Raw genomic sequence first — 21,051 nt, 5'->3', positions numbered from 1 at the left:
TCTCCATACTTCTTAAATTTAATTCTATATTTCAAAATTTTCATTTCTCAGATTTTATTGGACAGTTAGGTCATGAGTCACCTCTAGGGGTGAATTGACCAATTTGCCCATCACCGGTCTAATCCGGTTTGCCAATAATACTGTGTTTCTTCTGGAACCCTGATCTAATTATTTGATCTGGTTCTCTACCTTTTCCTGTGATTTTCACATTTCCCTTAGCTTCGCAATTTTTCTTAGGCCTGCGGTGTCACAATGCCCCGTATAAATTTAGGGTTTTGACTGATCTCATAGTCACTTCTTGGTGCGGTCACCCATCGCTGTGTCCCCCTGCTCATTTAACCTTTGATGTTCTATTTTTCTGATCTTTATTTAACCTTCTGATAATCACTACTAATTTCTGTTCAGGGCTTTTCTAGGTGACTTAAATATGATTCTAATCCTCTTAATTGTCCAGACCGACACCGGTTACCGGAACAATAATTTGCACAGGACTATGCATATAGGGGTGTTACATCATTAAAGGAAACTCTCTGCACCCAATCATCTTTATGTTCCTTCCTTAAATGTGAAGAAACAAAATTATGTCTCTCTATTGTTGTGTTTACTAAGTCTAATGGATTTTTGCATACATAAAAATACACATTTGGTTAACTTCGAAGTCAATCTAGTTGCTGGTTGTGGTGGAAGAGAGAGAGAGAGAGAGAGAGAGAGAGAGAGAGAGAGAGAGTTAGCTGGTTCAGTTCAGAGCATTACAGCCATTACCGAGCTAGCAGTAGTGAAGATTAGGTGGTTGGATTATTTTAATTAATTAATTAAGCATCATGTCCTTAATTATTTGGTCCTATTGTATAGTTGTATTGTGCAATGCAATGCAAAATGGAGTGTTTCCAATAATGACAAAAAAAATGTGTTTATGTATGCACAGGAAGTAAAAGTGTTAAAAAAAAAAACAACAAAGTACCCTTTTCCTGTACTTTCGCATTCGTTGTAATTAAGAATAAAAACTTTGACTTTATATACCTGTGACAAACCAATGTGGCCCTTATATATGACGTTGTGATGATGTGACATATTGTATGATGTGGTTCTAATGTGATGTGTTGACGTTAATGCCACATTAGTAATTTTTATGTCGTCATTTATTTTGTCAATGCAAAAAAATTACATGTCCTAAGTTATAAAAAAATAAAAATGAAATTCAAACTTTAAAAGCATAAAAATTTTAAAAGTACATGAAAAAATCAAATAAAATCGATATGGGAGAGATAATATAAAAAAAATCAAATATTCTACTAAATTCATTTGTTTAGGTTTTTTTTGTTAACAAAAATCCTTAAAACAAAATTATTAACTCCCTCTCCAATAGAAATGAGATCCTTATTTTTATTTGATCTTTATTTTATTAATTAAATTCATGTTATATAATACAAAATAAAAACCCATGCCTTTCTCTTCATCTCTCCCTCTCCCCCCCCCCCCCCCTCCCTCTCTCTCTCTCTCTCTCTCTCTCATTATCCCCTCTCTCTTTCCTTTTTTTATGTATTTTTGAAATTTTTGTGCTTTTAACATTTAAAGTTTGAATTTTAATTATTTATTTATTATAATTTAGAACATATACTTTCACATATTTTGGTGACAAATGAATCATAAAATTAAAATAGTTGGCGTGGCATTGATGTCATCACTATATCATAAATGATGCAATGTCAGTGCCATGTTATACATGAGTGCCACATCGACATGCAACATTATGCATGACTCCATATCAGCATCATTTAACACATCGTAGCATTTTGTTCTTATGATGCAAATGAAATCAAAGTTCATGTCCTTAATTATAACAAAATAAAATATATGTCCTCAATGCTAAAAATGTAAAAATATATTGTATTAAAATATACTTTATTCTAAAAAAATCCCAATTTTAATTTTTAAAAAATATTTTATATTTTCAATGTCATATAATCTCCACCACAAAATACATTGTAATTTCACTGTTTTTTATTTTTTTTTTATATAATTGATCCGATTTAAATTTGAATTTAAAAACTCATATTCTTAAGAGTGAAACGATTTTAATATCATTAAGTTAAATCCCATTAATATTCTCTTAACTTTTAGTGAAGGTGAAACAATTTTTTTAAAAGGAAAAGTTTACATGAAAATTAAAAGTTCCCAAAGAAATTGAAATAATCATCCAGGAAACGTAGAGAGCGACTCTGATCTCGCTTGGGAAAACCATGGAACGCATTTTTATGCAGAGACAAAAAGAGAGAGTTAACGTCTTAAGTAAGTTTTGAAAACTAAGACACTCAACGGGGTGTCGTGGTGTAGTTGGTTATCACGTCAGTCTAACACACTGAAGGTCTCCGGTTCGAGTCCGGGCGACGCCAGGTTCAAATTTTAATATAGATTTTTTTGGGCTTCGCTGTCCCTTAATCAGGAGCGTTAATTGCATAACTTGCACGATACATTAATAAAATAATGTTATTAATATTAAAATTTTTAATTAATTATATTAAATATAATTTAAATTAATATTAAAATTTTAAATAATTATATATCTATTAAAAACTAAATAAATTTATATTTTTAAATAATTATTAATTACCTCTTTCTAAGAATGTAACAACATAATATGTTATATCTGTAAATTTTATTCATAAAGTTAAGATTCTAATCCTAAAAGTATTATTGTTAAGAGAGTTTTATTTGAATACGATATCAGTCAAAATGTAGACAATTACATATTTAAAAAAAAAAACATAATATCTTATATTAAAAATTAAAATATTAAAAAGAGATAAGTTAATTAAAAAATTTAGATTAATTAAGCAGTCCTAAAAATCTTGGTATCATCAAAGGTTTGACTTAGATTAGAAATTTCTGATAATTAAGTGATGCCTGCGCCTGCTAAACTGACTAAAATTTTCCGATTAAACTATAAATGGCTGCTATAAAAATTAAAACTAAACCTTGAAGGAAAAAATCCCTCCATGCACAAGCAAATTAAAGCAATCATACCCATTTTAAATATATGGAAGGTCCACATCTAAATAGGGTATATTTAATGTATTTCGATTTCATATGAAAATGAGTTTAATAACTATATATTAGGGATGACAATGGGTTGAATTTTTTATAGGTATTCAATCAGATCAAACTCTAATAAGACGGGTTTGGGTATAACATAAACGGGTTTGAAAACGGGTTCGGGTTTGAAAAATAATATCCGCAGCGGGTTCGTGTCAGGTTCAAGTTTTATATGTTGGGTATTCGTTACTCGAACCCGTTTACATAATCAAATATAAAATATATATTTTTATTAATAATATTTATAAATTTTTATATATTTTATTTTATATAAAATAGAATTTAAATATTTTATAAAATTATTAAATTTTTAAAATATAAATTATTAATTAAAATAATTTTTTATATAAAAATATTAATTAAAATATATAAAATTAAACTGATTTGAGTTTTTTTCGGATAATAGTAATCGGATTTGGGACAGGTTCGGATAGTTGAAAATAAATTTTAAACGGATTTAGAACAGGTTTGAGTTTTAATAATATTAATCGAGTTCGGATTCATGTTCAAGTATGGTGATTTTCACGGATACTCTACCCATTGCCATCCCTATGAAGGATAAATATTTATATTAAGACTTATATAAAATTAATTAAAGTGTATATAATAAATTTATGAATTTAAATGTAAATATTTAATTATAATTAATTAATACAAATATCAGAAAGTATTGACTAATTATACAGTACATCTGGAGCATTGATTTTATACGTCAATTAACAAAACGTAGCTTAGTTGTGGACTTGATTTTGTTTTCTAAAAAATTATTCATATTTAGCTCGACCAATTGTGTTTACATGCCGACTCAAGGTCAACTTAGCATAGCCTATCAAAAAAAAGGTCAACTTAGCATATGATCTCCTTATCCAATTTTATAAAAAAAGATTAATATAATTAAATAAAGGGCAAGTGGCTGTAAATAACTAAATGTTTGCTATTATTTATAATTATAGCGAAACATTTTAATTTTAAATTATAAATTCTAATCTTCATATTGAGAAATTAATTTAGAAAATTTAAATTTTTTATCAAACTTTTAATTATATTAACTAAATACTCTAAATTTATAATTATGATAAATAAATACCTTAAAGAGAATTTTCACTATGGTAAATAGTTTACCTTGTATTTGAAATCATGGATTTGAAGTTATCAATAAATTTCATATACTTAATTATTAAGAAATTTAAATAAATTTTTATTTAGACTAAATATTAAAATTTTAGATTTGTAAATAAATTTTATTTTATGAAATTTATTTATAGCAAACACTATATAAATTTCAAATATAATATTTAAAATTCAAATTTTAAATTCAAATATACGATTCAAACTCAATATTAATTGATTATTTTAAAAAATTATGACAATATGAATAAAAAATAAAACCAACATATTTAAAACATATATAAAAGGATTTATATAATAAATTTTAAAACTTAGAACGTATCTACATAAAAATCTTTTTTATTAATAATTTGTGTTTTAAAAATTTAATAATTTCATTAAATATTTTAATTTTATTTATTTAAAATATAATATATAAAAATTTATAAATATTATTATAAAAAAATATATTTTATAATTAATTAATTATATAAATAAATTTAAATAACTAATACCTAACATAAATTTAATTTAAATTTATTACGAATATTATTTTTTTACTTTAAACTCATTCTAAATTTAATTATTTATTCATTATCATCTCTAACGGCAAATGTTTTATCTTTTACATTCAAGTGATCTTAAATAAAATTAAAAAAACCAAAATTAAGGTATTTTGGTTCAAATTTTAACAAAGTTTTTTTTTTTTAAATTTATTAATAATATTAATTTCGTAATCGAATCCAATAAAAAAGAGACACCAAAAGCCACGTGGGGCAAGTTGAGGCTGGTGCGTGGAAGGATTCCATGTGTACAAATGCAGAGGTTATGGTGAGGACGTCATGGAACTGATTTGTTATCTTCTAGAAAGTCCACGCCATCAGCACTTCTCTCCTCCGTATTTTGAATCCGCTCATTTACTTTGGTTCCAATAATGCTGTCGGCTGTCGCCTCCGCACTTCTCAGTCCAGATTTCTTTCCTTTTTTTATCATTTTTTTTAATTATAATTTGTGCTAATTTGCAAACAATACAATTAATTTTTTTATAAATATTTTTAGAAATATATCCTCACATCATATACCAATTTAATATATTTGCTAAGACTCATTATTATTTATTATTAAAAAAAACAATGAATCAAAATTAATCATAATTCAATAAATCAGAATTAATCCCATTTATACTGAATATGTTCATCAGATGGTAAAATTAATATTATTTTAAAATATAAAAAATTATAATTGAGATTTAAACCCATAAAATTAGTGTTGATGAAAGTAAGAAAGATCAACCGAAATACGTAAAACAGTGCCTGCAGTTGTGCGTGCGACAGGGAGAAGAGGACTTCAGGGATTTTTCAGAGATTGCAAGCCCAATCTTGAAGACTACTAAGTTCATCATTGCTTTTGGTGATCAAAGAGAAAATTACCAGAAGTATTTGGTTCTCATACTTGCAATGCGAAGGTATCTATTGTTGATATCTGTAAATTGATGATTTGATGGCTTCGTTGATGTTAAACACTAAAATTTTAAGATTTTTATTAGAACAGTTAAAGTACCATTATACCCTTATGGTAAATATCAGTCCAGAATGATGAAATCTAATAGCACAGAATAACTAATTAGTGATGTTATAATAAATATGAAAAATTATATAATGCCACTAATTACAGTAGAAGTGTTATTATATTCCTATTCTAAAAGTACAGGATAAAATTTCTTTAATAGCATAAAAATAATTATATTATTATTATTATTATGAAAAATGAGTAATTATATAATAAAAAATCATAATATAAAATAAATCAGCAATGAATTGATTAAAAGAATTAAAAGATTTTTAAAAGATTTTACATTTTAAAAATAATAATTGAAATTTAATAATATTATACTAAAGAGGGCAGCACTTTCATTTTTCTTAAAAATAGTGAGTGCTATCAATAATCATAACATATTTAATAGTATATAAAATAACTATATTATTGATGTTATAATAAATATGATTAATAAAAATTATAATAAAAAATAAATTATGAATGAATTGACAAAAAAATGATTTTAAAAGTTTTTACATTTTAAATTATAATAATGAAATTTGACAAAATTCTATTGAATATATAAATTTTTTTTCATATTTTATTCTAATTATATTTGTATCAATAAATAAATTATATTTATTATTTTTAATCAATTTTATATATAATGACAAAGAATGAAGGAAGATGTCCCTTATAAATAGAACCACAGATTGATTGAATGTTGATCAACTTGAGTTACAAAATGTACTTGACACCAAATTTAGCAAAATTAATTACTCCCATATAATCATTTTTTTTTCTAATTATACATGTTGTTTTATTTGTATATATAGAAAATAACAATGTATTTAAATTGTTAATACCTATAAATAAACCTTAACCAGAAAGAATTTCAGACAGAAACCAGAAAGTAGATTTAATGTTTCATGCAAATTGTGTGTAGGTAACATTGTCCTAATGGAAAACAGCTTGCAGCATGAAAAATGTTGAGCTCGCTGATGTCTAGATTTTTTTGGGAGACAATGCTTCGTGTTTGAGAGGCAAATTTTTTATTGCTTAATTTCATCCATCGTCCCTTAATTTTAAAGTTTGTTTTATTGCTATCTCTTAATTTCAATTTGTATCTGTTCAAATTTTAATTTATTATGTCAAAGTCTGTCTGGACAGATTTCGTTGGGTACTTTAATCAGAAGTTGATTTGGACATGTTTAGGTGATTAGATGCAATAAAAGATAATTCAAGATTTGATTTGTCCAAAAATAAAGAAGAAATTAGATGAAATGTAATGGTTATAAGTAATCTTTCAACTACAATTAGAGAAATTAGTTTCTTCACGTGGTAGAAAGAGAAATATTTTTTATTGTGCCTAATCTATCTAGGCATGTCCAGAGAATAGTTTCTAATCGAAATACCTAATAGAATCTAGTAAAATGACTTTCATCATATTAAATTGAAGTTTAAATATTTTTTCTAATACAAATTAAAGTTGAGTAACGATGATAAAATAACCTTAGAGTTGAAAGATGATGGATGAAATTAAGCATTAGAAATAGAATGGATTATGTTCGTTTCTAATTTGCAATAGACTTATAACAAATAATAACTAAATTTGTATATTAAATTTAGCAACAAATTATAAATGTAATAGAAGACGAATTTAGAAATGAAAAAGAATTTGTTGCTAATTTATCACAAAAAATGGTGCTAAATTTAATAACATATTAAAAATGAAAAATTTCCATTTCTAATTAGTGCCAAAAAATTTGTCCACATATTTAGAAACAAGTAAAAGATTGGCATGTGTATGGCTACGCGAGTTGCCAATTTACCCTAACCGTCAGCAACCCTAATAGTCAAGTTACAAGCAAAGGTGAGATCAAGAAAGAGAAAACAAAGCATAAGACTAAACATGAAAGAAAGTCTCTCACTACATAACATAAGACTGAACTTTCTGTATAGGAGAAAGATTGAACTATTTATGTCTATAATATTACCACGAAAGGATCTTCATCTCAAGCCTAAACTAAATTGAACTATATTCATGACAAGTCAGCAAATGCCTTTAGTGACCTTTAAGAAGGCAATTACCAATTCTTTGACTAACCATCTTCTTAGTTATAACACTAGACGATTAGATGCAAGAAATGAATTCCGCAATAGCAAATGTATTCAATACAATTATGTTGTCATATCTTGACAAAGGGATTTGTTGATTTGGATTCATGCTTTGTAAAATTTGAACCTACAACATCAAGTTTTGGAGACCCATGTTCTACCAAACTAAACTAAGAACATTCTCTTATTACAATAGATACAACTATAAAGAAAAGAAAAGAGGAACTAATCATTTTGTTGATTTCCCTATTTCCTTTCTTTTGTTCCACTAGCAATAAGCTCTGCTCCGTCAAGTTTCATTTCAAAAGATCAGAATTGGTACTGCCTTAGCTTGCAAACAAATTAATTCTTATCTTTCAAATTGGGTATAGAGATCATAGAGAAGAATTTATAATTTATTTAAAGAGAAAATAAGCTCTCTCGACTCTATATACTTTACACTTGAGTTCCATAGCTTTTCAGAATTGACATATTTAAAAGTTGAGGAAAGAGTAATAAGACCAAGTGTGCTTTATTCAATCTAATTCGCATATAAAAAAAACTTTATCTTTCTCATTTCACTCATTCTTTTTTTTTTCCCTCTCACTTCACTATTTTTTCTATTTTCTTTCATTTTTTTTCTTCATTCTCTTATTTTATCTTTTGTATCATTTTTTTTTCTTTTTTTTTCCTCTTATTGATACTTTTTTCATTTCATTTTTCTCTCATTTCATTCTTTTTTCCATTTTATTTCATTTTCTTTATTTTTCTTGTTCTTTTGCTTTTTTTTAATATTATTTCATTTCGTTTTTCTCATTTTTTTTTTCATTTTCTTTGTTTTTTTCATTTTTCTCTTATCCTTTTCGTTTTTTATTCCTAATACTTTCTCCACCTTAATTATTGTTAGTAATTTATTTTTAGTAAATTTTATTTTAATGCACTTATGGTTATTTTTTTTGTTAATTTATTTTTATTTGTAAATTTTTAATAATATTTTTTTATTGTTTTTAGTAATAATTTATTTTTTTATAAATTTATTAATAATTTTTTTATTAATTTATTTTTTAATACTTGTTCATTCCAACATATTAATGATAATTTTTTTAAAATTTTATTAGTAATTCTGTTTTTAATAATTTTATATTTATTTTTATAATATTAAAAATAGTATTTATATTGTAATTTTTGTAGTAATTTACTATTTTATTCAAAATTTATTTTTTAAAATACTTAAAAATAATTAATTTAATTTTTTTTAAAAAAAATTCACCTTTATTAATTATAAAATGGAGAAAAAAAATCATTTTCTAAACATACTTTTTCTAAAATATTTTTTTATTATAAGCAAAATTCTATTTTTAAAAAGAAATGGATTAAAAATAAATAAGACTTTATTTTTAATTTAAAACGGTTTAATTTCTTTTCTAATTATAAACAGAATATACTGTGTTTCTAATTCCTTTTCTAATTAGAAATAGAAAAAAAATAGAAACGAAACTAAAAACAAAATATTTTTTCATTTTTAATTAAATTAAAAATAGATGGTATTTCATTTTAAATCCATTTTTAATTTAAAAACAGACAAAAATTTTCCCTTTTATAACTTTTAGTAACAAACTAATTAGAAATGGATCTTTATAATTTTTATAATTTTTTTATTTCTAATTCAAATTAAAAATACAAATTTTTAATTTAAAAATGAAAAATTTTCGTTTTTAAATTGCTTTATTTTGTGGATAAGCAAATTTCTATTGACGCTCTTGCGCTTCTTTTTTTTTTTTTTTTTTTTTTTTTTTCCCTTGTAGGCCCAAAGGTGCAAACTTGCAGCAATGCCATGGTCTATACATTGAAAACTTACTCCAGGGTTCAAGGCATAGACTATTTACATTTTCTAGAGACACAAAAGAGAGGGCCCGAAGTTATTATTATTAGACTGTAATTCATTTCATCTCATTTTATTAGTCCAAAAACTAAATCATTCTGTTAGTCCACTTTACACCAAAGTTTCTGTACTTTCTTTAAAAAAAAAAAAATTATGCGATTGGCGGGCGCTTCGATGGCTCGCCGTTGACATAGGCATATACCGAATTTTAATTTAGGAAAATTATTATTTAATTTTTATATTTTAATAAAATTAATTATTTATTTTGTGTTTAAAAAATATTATTTAATTTTTCTATTTTTTAAAATTAATTAATTAATTATTATATTTTAAAAATATATTATTCCCTATTAATTTTGTTAATTTTGAATTTCTTTTTTTTTAATATTCAAACTACCTTAATCCACTCTTCTTTCTACGTGCCAAATACGCAACAACTCTATTTTTTTTTTCCTCAAAGCAACAACTCTGATCTACTGTCAATTTCCTCTTTAACTTAATTACCTTTTAATGATTTTTTTTTTCTTCATAATCACTGGCGTTCGTGCGTATAAGTATTCATTCACACGTTGCTCGTACCCCAACAATCCCTCATTTCTCTACCTAAGTCTCTTTCTCTCTCCCCGTTTTTTGTCTCTCTCACTCTCTCTCTATCTGGGAAACTGAAAAGAGCAGTTCCAAATGCAAGATCCAGGATCTACGGTGTCCTTTTGTCTCAGCTTCAATAGCTACTCCTCTGATCAACTGGCGTGTATCGCAGCAAAAGTCGGGGAAGAGGAAGCAAATAACGGAGCTCCTGTTTCCAGGAACCAAAACGAGAACGAAAGTAGCGGCAGCTATGGCGACGTCGACGACGATGATTTCGAGTTTGTTTTGGTACGCTCAAATCCCGACGCTTGCACAACAATCGACGGAGATCATGAAGTCGCCTTCCCGGTTTTCCCGCTCTTCGATCGAGATCTCCTTTTGAGTTGTGGAAATGAGTCAAATAAACAGAGAAGAGATCGCGAAGAAGTGACATCGTCCGCTGTTCGATTACCTTTGAAGAATCTGTTCATTGATGATCGAGATCCTCCGTCTTCGTCTTCATCGGAGGCGGACGAATTAGACAGAGTCTCACAGGGAACTTTTTGTGTTTGGACACAGCAAAGGTTGTCACCGTCACCGTCACCGTCACCGTCACCTTCTCCTTCGGCTTCGCCTTCGCAGTCAAGGTGCAAAAAGAGCAATTCCACTGGATCATCGTCGAAGCAACGGTGGCGATTGCGAGATTTGCTGCATCTTCGTAGATGCAGCAGCGACGGCGGCAAGGAATCTTTGATATTTTTGAATCCAGATCATCGTCGTGACAATAATAACAATAATAATATCAATCTGGGGAGGAAGAAAGAGGAGAAAGTTGATAAAGGCAAAATAATTGCTGCAAAACCAGGCAAGGCCAAAGAGAAAGTATCGGCACACGAGGTGTTCTATGTGAGGAACAAGGCCTTGAAGGAAGGAGATAAGAGAAAATCATACTTACCTTACAGGCAAGGACTGGTTGGTTTCTTTGCTAATCTGAACGGCATGGGCAGGAATTTTCCACCATTCTAATAATTCTGTTTATGGAATCGGAAGAGTTTGAGCTGAAAGATTGCTGAAATTAGGTGAATTTGTTTTGTTTTATTATAATTTATTAGTTGTGTAAATATTTCCGTTACTAGATTCTTGATTTGGCATTATTAATTGAAAGAGATATATGAGACTTTCTTTCCTTTTCTTTGTCTGCTAAATGAATAAAGAATGAGTGATTAATTAATGGGGAATGTTGCCTCTTGCGTTCATGCAGCTTACAGAAATGGGCCTTGCATTCTACTCTTCAATTCAACTCTCTTTTACTTTTGACTCCATACTGTTCTTCCTTATTATGGAGGTTATGCTTTTTCACTGATTAAACTTATTTTCTTAAGTCAAATCAAATCTGTTATTGTAATATATTATAATTTATTTCCTATATAAAGTCTCAAATTCTGAGAGATTATTGTGTTCTTGAAATACATGCTTTCTCTCTCATATAAAACATGAAATTTACTGTTTTTATTCAAGGAATAACTATAATTATGTATCTATGAAGAGTACAGAGTACTATATTTTAATTCTCTGAGTGCATACTTGAATTTTTCTTTGAATTTTATTAATATGAAAATTAAAAAAATTAAATGGTTTAAACTAATTTTCTTTTCCTAGTTTTAAACATTTCTGATCTGCTAAGAAAATATGATTTGTTTGGTATGAAAGGAAAATTAATTGTTTTTAATATTTTTCTAATTTTTTTGAGGTTAAGATATCACATACTAATCTAGTTCTGTTGTGAGGGAAGATTTTGCACCTCTTTGATCCTATGAAGAAAGTAAATGGGCTAATTTTGCAGTTTTCACTTACACATCATCACATAAGCATGTGATTAAAAATAAGTACATGATGGTGGTCTGTGGTAATATAGAATCTTAAATTTTATTTTATTCTTTAGATGTATCGTATTGAAATAATTCATGTTCTACAAACTTTGAAAGAAAAAAAAAAAAAAAAAAAGGAAAACTTGAGAAATCAGTATCTGTATACAATTAAGACTAGAATGGAGCAGGACCCAGTGGAGGTGGGACCACAACCTAATTAATCCTCTTTAGAAAATGAGAAGAAGGTAGACGAAATAGAGAAACTAGAAAGGAGGCTTTCATGTTTCCTGCAAAATTGTGTGTAGGTAGCATTGTCCTAATGGAAAACAACACGCAGCATGAAAAAAGTTAAAGGAAAGTTTTTTTTTTTAATTTTTTTTTATTTTTGAGATATGACATAATTAATATTTTTGTCTCTCTATTTTTAAAAGTTTTAATAGTTTTATCCTTGAATTTTGATACCATTAAAATGGAAGTCCTTCCATCCATGATTTTGTTAATTAATCAATGGATCAAAAGAGAAAATTATTTTAAATCTCTAAAACGCCCTTGTATCATAATAATAATAATAATAATAATAATAATAATAATAATAATAATAAATACTCCCCACCCAATTTTATCCAAGCAATCCCCTCTCCCCAATTTGTGTTCAACCCCTACCCTTAGTTCCTTCTTCCGCAACATTTCAACATCGCGATAACGACTATTGTAACTCCAAAGCACAACCCCCTTAGACTCCACCTCTAGACCACACATAAAGTTACCATCACCCGTAGTGCACAAATGACATTCAACCAAACCACTGACCCATGCCATTGCAGATCTCTCCCCCACCTGCATAACTCATGTTGAGAACTTCTCCTTACACTATTAGCCTCTCTATTACACTGAAAATGGTGCTTCGAGAAAAAGAAGGTGAAAGTGAAAGTTTCTTTAGTGAATATATGAAAGGCCAGGGGGACTGTTTGGGGGAAGAATTTGTTGAATCGGACTGTGGTGATCAAGACACTTAGGCCCTACATTGAATTTGGATTCTTCCATGGATGGGGGTAGAGTATATGATGAGGATTATCAGCTTCTTCTTTTGTTTCCTTCTTTTTCATTCTTCCAAATCTAATTTCATTACCATCTACTTCCAAAACATGCGATTTTAAACTCCTAATGCTGATATTTATTAGATTTTATTTTGTTCTTTGTTGGGTTTGTATATTTGAGTGGGGAGATGACTTTTTGGCAGGCTATTGTATTTGTTGGATTTTATATATGTTGCTTGTTGGATTTATATTTTGAATGGATTAGGGAATATATGTGCAATTTGTGTATCTTGTTTGATGAAATGCCTGAGAGAAACACCATTTGTGAATGGTTATGGTTTTTGATTCTTTGCTTTATCCATTATAGATTTAAGCTTTTGTTTAGTGTGAATGGAGGATGTAGTAATGGTTTCTATTTGGTTAATGACAAAAGAGATGGGAGGGAAGAATGAAAAATTTTAGCAAAAATTAAATTAATGGCATTTTGGTCATTTTTAATTAGCTGAAATTTAATGAAAATTTGGATGGAATGACTTAAATGTCGAATTAATTAAAACTCAAGGATGAAACCATTAACTTTTAAAAATAAAGGGACACAAGTATTAATTATGCTATACCTCAAGGACAAAAAAGTTAGTTCATTAATAATCAAGGGCTTGAATCTTGATACAACAGGAGGTTTAAGGCTAAAGACAACATGAAACAGCCCTTGAAGGCTATACAAAGAAAGCCAATGGCCAAAAAAATAAAATTCTAGCTATTACAAGACCTAACCCAGCTCAAAAAAGTCTAAACTTACAACCATAAAACCTTAGCTAGAGATGGATATTGCCTCAAACCCAACCCAGAATGAGAGCTTTATCGCATTACATGGCAGAAGCTTTATAAAGCTCGATTTGTCCCAGAAACCACCATCTGGACCATCTCCAGGGAAAGTGTGAACCCAATTAAAGCTCCAAAGGGGACAAACGGCTAGACACCTGATAAATGAAGTCCCTAAAAAACACAACCCAAGGTTCGAGGATAAATGCTAGGACTTAGCAACACTAGCCATGAGACCTAGCGATGGAGTAGGAAGCATCAGAGCAGCACTGGAGTCGGTAGATGATGGAGGTGATAGGGCTTATTAGCATCTCACTTATACCTTATGGGTTAGTCTTTTAGACTTAGTGAGATACTATCGTCAGTTTCTTCATCCTTTTGCCATTCCTAATCCATATGCTCAAGCTAACTAGCTGAGGCTTTTAGAGAAACTTGTATGCAAAACAACATCATAATAGACAGATCAAACAATACCTTCATAGAAAACCCCTAAATCTACCCCTAAAATTTTATTTATCCACAAAGCCCTGCTCGGACGTGAGGAGGGAGAGATTTTCTCTCCAACCAAAGGGGAAGTGTCACGACCGAATCCCATGAACCGGACTGACACTAGAACTTGGATCAGCATAAAGCCCGTAGTAAGCCTAACTGTTCATTAGCCTAACCTTGAAGCCCATTTCAAGAAAATAATCGGACAGAGTCCGACCATAACCTGGACCATCCAACGGGGAGTTTTTAGCTCGCTCGACCTGTAATCATATAATACATATATTCGGGGAGCTCAGCTCACCCTCACCATTCCCAACATAGCAATATAAATCAAATGGGAGCTCAGCTCCCTAACCCAAGGTGAACCTTCATCTACACATTCACACATACATAGATTAATAAGTTTACAATTGTGACATCCTGACTTTAGGTAGTCCGTACGTTCTACTGTTTCGATGACCAATGTCTATCCACACAGTCAGATGTCTGAAACTATATTTAAATTAGAGTGAAGAGTCATAAATAACCCAAATAATGATAAGAACAAGTAAGAAAAAATTTAGGAAATGAGATACAAAGAAGTTAAATGAGCCGGAGCTATGGCGATAGGTAACCCTAACGGGAAGCGACTATGAAGACAGTTAGCAACCCTAGACCCGTGGGAAACCCTGTAAAATAATTTTTGGGACTCAAGTGAAGGATTCTTGAGGCTTAGATGATAATAGGATGCCAAGAAAACATAAGAAAATTTTAGTTAATTGATACAGACAATTTTAGCTTAGTAAACAAAATGAAGGGCATTTTGGTCATTTCATCTTCAGAGATGATTTTTGACCAACTTGTCCATTTAAGTAAGTGAGATCCATGTCCTAAATTATGAATAAATATTGATAAAAATTTAATTAAAAATGATAAAAGAAAGAAGAAAAAGAAATAAAAACAAATGAAATTTAAATCCTAATTATGACATAAGCCATAAGCAAAAATGATGTAATTAAAAACCTCCACCCAATTAAAACTTGGCAAGCACTCATGAAAGGATAAAAAGAGATTAATTAAAATAAAAAAACCAATTCATCTTCTTCCCTTAGCATGTATGGCCGAACCTCTCTCTACTCTCTCTTCCTCATTTTTCTTCTTCTCCCAAGCTTAAATTTCCCACAATTCTCACCATAAAAACCCTAGCTCCTAACATTAAAAGTTGATTTTAGACCTTGATCAAGTGTTTAATAGCAAAAAGAAGAGGAAAAGTGAAGGTTTAACAAGTTGGGAATTTTATCAAATAAGGTTAGGGCATATTAACTTCCTAATCTTGTTTACTTCTTGAAATTTAGTTTGAATATGAACAAATAATTAAGAAATTGAAGAAAATCATGTGTGAAATTGAGAAGCAAATTTTGGCCAACACTTATAGGATGAGTAATTGATGAGTTTTATTGAACTAAAATCTAAATACAAGCTTAGATAATGACATATGAATGATTGATGACCTTAATTGGGATGTGTTGCATGATTCATGGATTGGAAGTTAGGGTTTTGGAGGGAAAATTTAGGGTTATTGGCTGGAAATGTTTAATTGAAGCATTGAGGTCAATTATTGACCGATTGATGCATATTGAGCTTGAATTGAAGTTGGTTGTGAAGTTGGAATGTTGGAAATTGGAAGTGTTCTTGTGTGTAGGAATTCTGGACCTTGAGTCCAATGAGTTTTGGTAGCCATAAGTTGAATTGTGTAGCTTCAATTGGTATAAGGCCAATTAGAGGTGAAACTTAGGACATAATGCAACATTTTTCATGAAGAAACTATGCCCAGAAACCAAACCCAATGACCTAAAATTGGCTTGAATCTGGGTAACCAAAATCTGGACCTAGAAAAATGATCATATGAATAGTAAATGTTCAAATGGCCATAACTCACTCTAGGAAGGTCAGAATGACCTGATTTTTGAACCATTGGAAAGCTTAGACATATGATAACATTTCCTATGAAGAACTTAGATCCCAGTTGACCCTAACCTAATCAATTTGTTAGACCAAGTTGGGTCAGCAAAGCTGACCAAAACCAGAACCTTACCAGAAAACCTAGACATTAGCCTATCCGACCAGTTGTGGCAAAAATGCCATAACTTAGCCTACAAAGCTGCAAATGTAGTGAAACCAAAGCCAAAATCTTCATAAGACCTAGAACTATAATTTTTATTTTTTGACCAAAATCCAAAAATAAATACAACTTAAGGAAATTGCTAGGAGAATTTAGGACTTTCCAATATGGAAATTCCTGCACCTGGACAAATTGACCATTTGACATCTGAATAGTAAATGAGCCATAACTTCCTGTAGAAAACTACAATTGAGATGACCCAAATTGATATGGAAGCTTAAGAAATAAAGCTAAAATTTTGGTTTAGAAATCTCACTCAAATTTTAAGTGTAAGAACCTCAAATGTGGGTTGCAAAGATTGACCTGAACCTGAAATTCTGGATGGACAGAGTTTAGGGGTCCAGGTCAGTTAAATAACCATAACTCATCCTATATAGCTTGAAAATTAGTGATTTTGAACATGTATGACCAAGAGACATAGGGAAACAATTCATATGAAGAACACTAAGCCAAAATAAAATTATAGTTTGTCCCAATAGCTGGACAAAGTGAGATTTCTAGAATCTACCTAGTTCTAGAACAGGAATTGGTCAGTGAACCAGTCTTAGTAAATTAACCATAATTAGAGTTATATAACTTCAAATTGAATGATTCAAAAAGAGAATTAAATCTAAAACAATGAGGAACAACTTTCATGAAGGAAGTATGGCCAAATAGACTATGCATTTTGGCCAAATTGCTAGAGGAAACTAAGGTATAAATCTGAAATCCAAGAAAATGTTAGGGATGACTTGAAATATGAATGGTAACCACTTAAGTGACTAAATGAACGTCTAATTCATGTGAATAGGTAGTTAGGGCTTGTACTCTATCACCAATAGAACTCATAATATATTAGCAATACAACTTGAATTATGAAATGTGATTCACATAAAGGAATCATTAAATGTAGAAATGAGGTGAAACCATAATTAGAACATATGTTCCCATTGCAAATAAAATAATAATACCTTGTACAATAAATGGTACAAGAGTGTAAATAATGTGAATTACAAATACTTAGTATATAAAACACTTTTTGAATTGTGAATGATAATTCATATAAATATTGTAATGAATAAATAAATCATATGAATGATATGATGAATACATGAATTATGAAAAAAAATGTAGTATGGTAATTTATGCTCCCACTAGGAATAGAATTTAAATGCTATAAAATATAAATAGAACATATAATAAAGTAATGGAACATAGGAATACTTAATGGTACTAAAGTGCCCATATATTGCCTAGACACGTGTGTCAGATTGGATAGATTAGCATGCCAATAGGAGATTGATTGAGCAGTACTGCGTAAGACTTTATACCTGTATTTATAGCTTTATGCCCATATTTATGGTTTGTATGCCTGACTATTTGTTATCATGGCTTCTTAGCCATATTGATTGCATATGTAGTTGACGTTTTACTTATTTACGTCTAATGGTATGACGGCTTGAGGCACTGCGGTGCCCTGTGTCAGCTAGGGGTGTGCAGTTTTCGGTTTAAACCGAAAAACCGAACCGAACCGATTAATTCGGTTCAATCAGTTCGATTTTAAAAATTAATCGGTTCGGTTCGGTTTATAATTTTAATAATTTCGGTTAATTGGTTCGGTTCGGTTATTTTCATAAAAAAATCAAAAAAACCGAACCGAACCGAAATTATTAATATATAGGAAATAAAAAAAATCGAATCAAATTGAATCGAACCGAATCGAATCGAACCAAAATCAAAGAAAATCGAACCGAACCTAAAGATTTTTGAGTTTTGATTTCTAATTTTTTTTTGTTTTTATGTTTTTATTATTTAGATTTAATGTTAAAAATATGAAATTTTATAAATTTCGGTTTGATCGGTTTAAAACCGAATCGAACCGAAATTTATCGATTCGATTCGGTTCGGTTTTCTCTTATCAATCGGTTCGGTTCGGTTTTTAAAATTTTTTATTTTCGATTTTCGGTTTTATCGGTTCGGTTCGGTTCGGAACCGAACCGACCGTTTGCACACCCCTAGTGTTAGCTATATTGATTGCATACATGGTTGACGTTTTGCGTCCCATGGTATGACGGGTCGAGACACCACGGTGTCCAGTGCCAAGGACCCGCTTATCCAGTTTAGTCAGCCTGTCATAGGTTACTTGGGCAGTGAAATAAATTAAGAATATTAAGAATTAATAATATTAGAAATTAAATAAATGAGTAAGAGATACCTGAAATGAACTAAATTAGCTATAAAGTTTTATTTATTATGAAATAATCTAAAATATAAGAAAATGTGAAATAAAGTGATAAAAAGATTAGTAAAATAAATTTAACTTAAATAAATATTACAAATGCATATTCTATAGTATTATGAATATAAGTTTTAATATTTTAATTAATTTTGTATAATATATATATATATATATATATATATATATATATATATATATATATATATATATTACTGTGAAATTAAGAGATAAGCACTTCCAAAGAATGTCAAGAATGAAAAACATATTTAGTATTAAAATTCTATATGAATCAAAATAATTTTTGATTACATGAATTAGGCTTTATTTTTATCTTTATTTGTATATTATTTCCTTATTGTATTATTGCACCACTTAGCAGAAATGCTTAGTGCAATAGATTGTTTCTTCTCGTAGATACTGAAAACAAAGCCCAGTAGATATTAGACTGAAATTTTAGAGTCTGGATTTGCAGAAGTGTCCAAAGTTGTCACCTCCTCAGTAATGCATGTAGATCAAGCCTATATAGGTCATATTATGTATTTTGTACATTATAAATATTCAGGATGTTGTAATGTACGTTATGAATTTATGTAATTAATTTGTATATTATGTAAATTATGAATTTATATAATTAGTGTGTAAATCATGTAAATTAATAAATTTGAGAATTTTGATATATAAATCGCGCATGAATGAATACGCATGAATGCTAGTTGCAAGAATTGAATGTGAGTTGATGATGATGAGATCATATATTATTTTATTAAAAATTTATATGAGATTTTTAAACAGGTAAATAGCGAGACACTCCAAACGGTAATAAATTAGGGGAAACTCCGTCAGTTTCTCCTATAAATTTAATTTATATTAAAATATAATGAGTTTAAAATTTTTAAAGGGATAAAGTAAGATAAGATAGGGTGCTCTGGCACCGAGTGTGACATGCCTTGCTCGGCTACACTATAGATGGGTGAGGAGTGTTACATTCCAAAATAAATATTCTTTTATAGTCCCATACCAAATAAAATATTTCTAATACATGCAGATATCTAGATTTCAAAATAAACAATATGGAATACGAAAATAGCAACTAATGGACCTGCAAGGAAGAAAGCAGATTAATGACAAATAAAGGTCCTCTTATAACTTGAAAAAATAGGGTAAACAGGAGTAAGCGTTAGACTCATAAAGTAAGATATTGATTTTACATACAATTTTTATAACTGTCTAGTACTAATATATCCCTAAGGATGAAATGCAGCATATATCAGCAATTTTAAACAATTTCAATAATACTCGCATAAAGAATAATTTAGAGCACTCACACACCCGTATGTCACACCAGTATAAATACAATATGAGAGCTAATCCCTTATACAGCTCTCTCAATCCAAGGCTTGCCAGTGAGATCAACTCGAGCCAGACTTTCTCTTACAATCCAAGTGCGGGAGTCAGCGAAATCAACTCAAAGTCGTACTCATCCTGACTTATCACAAAAGGACTGGGCCCTAAGCGAGACTAGCTCGAGCCGATTTGCCCGTCTTACCCATATCTACCACTAATACACCACACGCACACCAACTCATGCACACAGCTCCAAATTACCCCAGGCGACACCCACATCAAACTATCAAGTAAAGATGCAACACAAAGCGTGCCTATAGTAGCTAATACATATATCTATAAGTGATGCATGGGCATGCTGTGACATATAATAACAATAATATTGAAATTGTAAATAAAATCAATATCTACTCACAATACTTTACAAGTCACTGCGATAGCTAAGCGGAAAAGAAAGGCTGGCCCGACTCACCTAAATAATTACATTACAAACTGATTAATATTTACTTAAAATAAAACTTTGAAAGAGTCAAAGATAGCCTCAGTTTTGCTGAAAATTTGACGGAATTTCTCTTGTGCCTAGGATTTACCCAACCTGCAAAAGGGCTTAAATAATGCTTCTAAATCATACACCTCAATCCATATCCCATCAACATCATATGGTCCCTCCTAGGCCCTCCAAAAATAGGCAAGACTCATATATGATACATAAAATAATTATTTAAAAATTTGGGGTGTTACATTCTTTCCCCCTTACAAAAAATTCATCCTCAAATTTTACACAAGGCAGAACAATGATATAGAGTCACATATCAAATAAATATAGATAC

General features: G+C 29.5%; 1 protein-coding gene and 1 non-coding gene across 2 annotated transcripts; both read left to right on the top strand.

Annotated features, from left to right (window-relative positions):
• Positions 1–2,319: 2,319 nt before the first annotated feature.
• Positions 2,320–2,393, top strand: TRNAV-AAC (transfer RNA valine (anticodon AAC)). Its single transcript has one exon. It is a non-coding gene; the product is annotated as a tRNA-Val (tRNA).
• Positions 2,394–10,273: 7,880 nt separating this feature from the next.
• Positions 10,274–11,513, top strand: LOC110660905 (uncharacterized). The gene has a single exon (XM_021819358.2). It carries the CDS (start codon positions 10,397–10,399, stop codon positions 11,306–11,308), a length of 912 nt encoding a protein of 303 aa, XP_021675050.2. The 5' UTR covers positions 10,274–10,396; the 3' UTR covers positions 11,309–11,513.
• Positions 11,514–21,051: the final 9,538 nt, after the last annotated feature.

The sequence above is a fragment of the Hevea brasiliensis genome, chromosome 15 (assembly GCF_030052815.1).
Source record: "Hevea brasiliensis isolate MT/VB/25A 57/8 chromosome 15, ASM3005281v1, whole genome shotgun sequence".
NCBI classification, from domain to species: domain Eukaryota; kingdom Viridiplantae; phylum Streptophyta; class Magnoliopsida; order Malpighiales; family Euphorbiaceae; genus Hevea; species Hevea brasiliensis.
The sequence above is the reverse complement of the archived record's forward strand: the minus strand, read 5'-3'. Positions and strand labels throughout refer to the sequence as shown.

Excerpts from the sequence above, each read along its gene's own strand:
- LOC110660905 (XM_021819358.2), top strand. The coding sequence starts at position 10,397 with ATGCAAGATCCAGGATCTACGGTGTCCTTTTGTCTCAGCTTCAATAGC.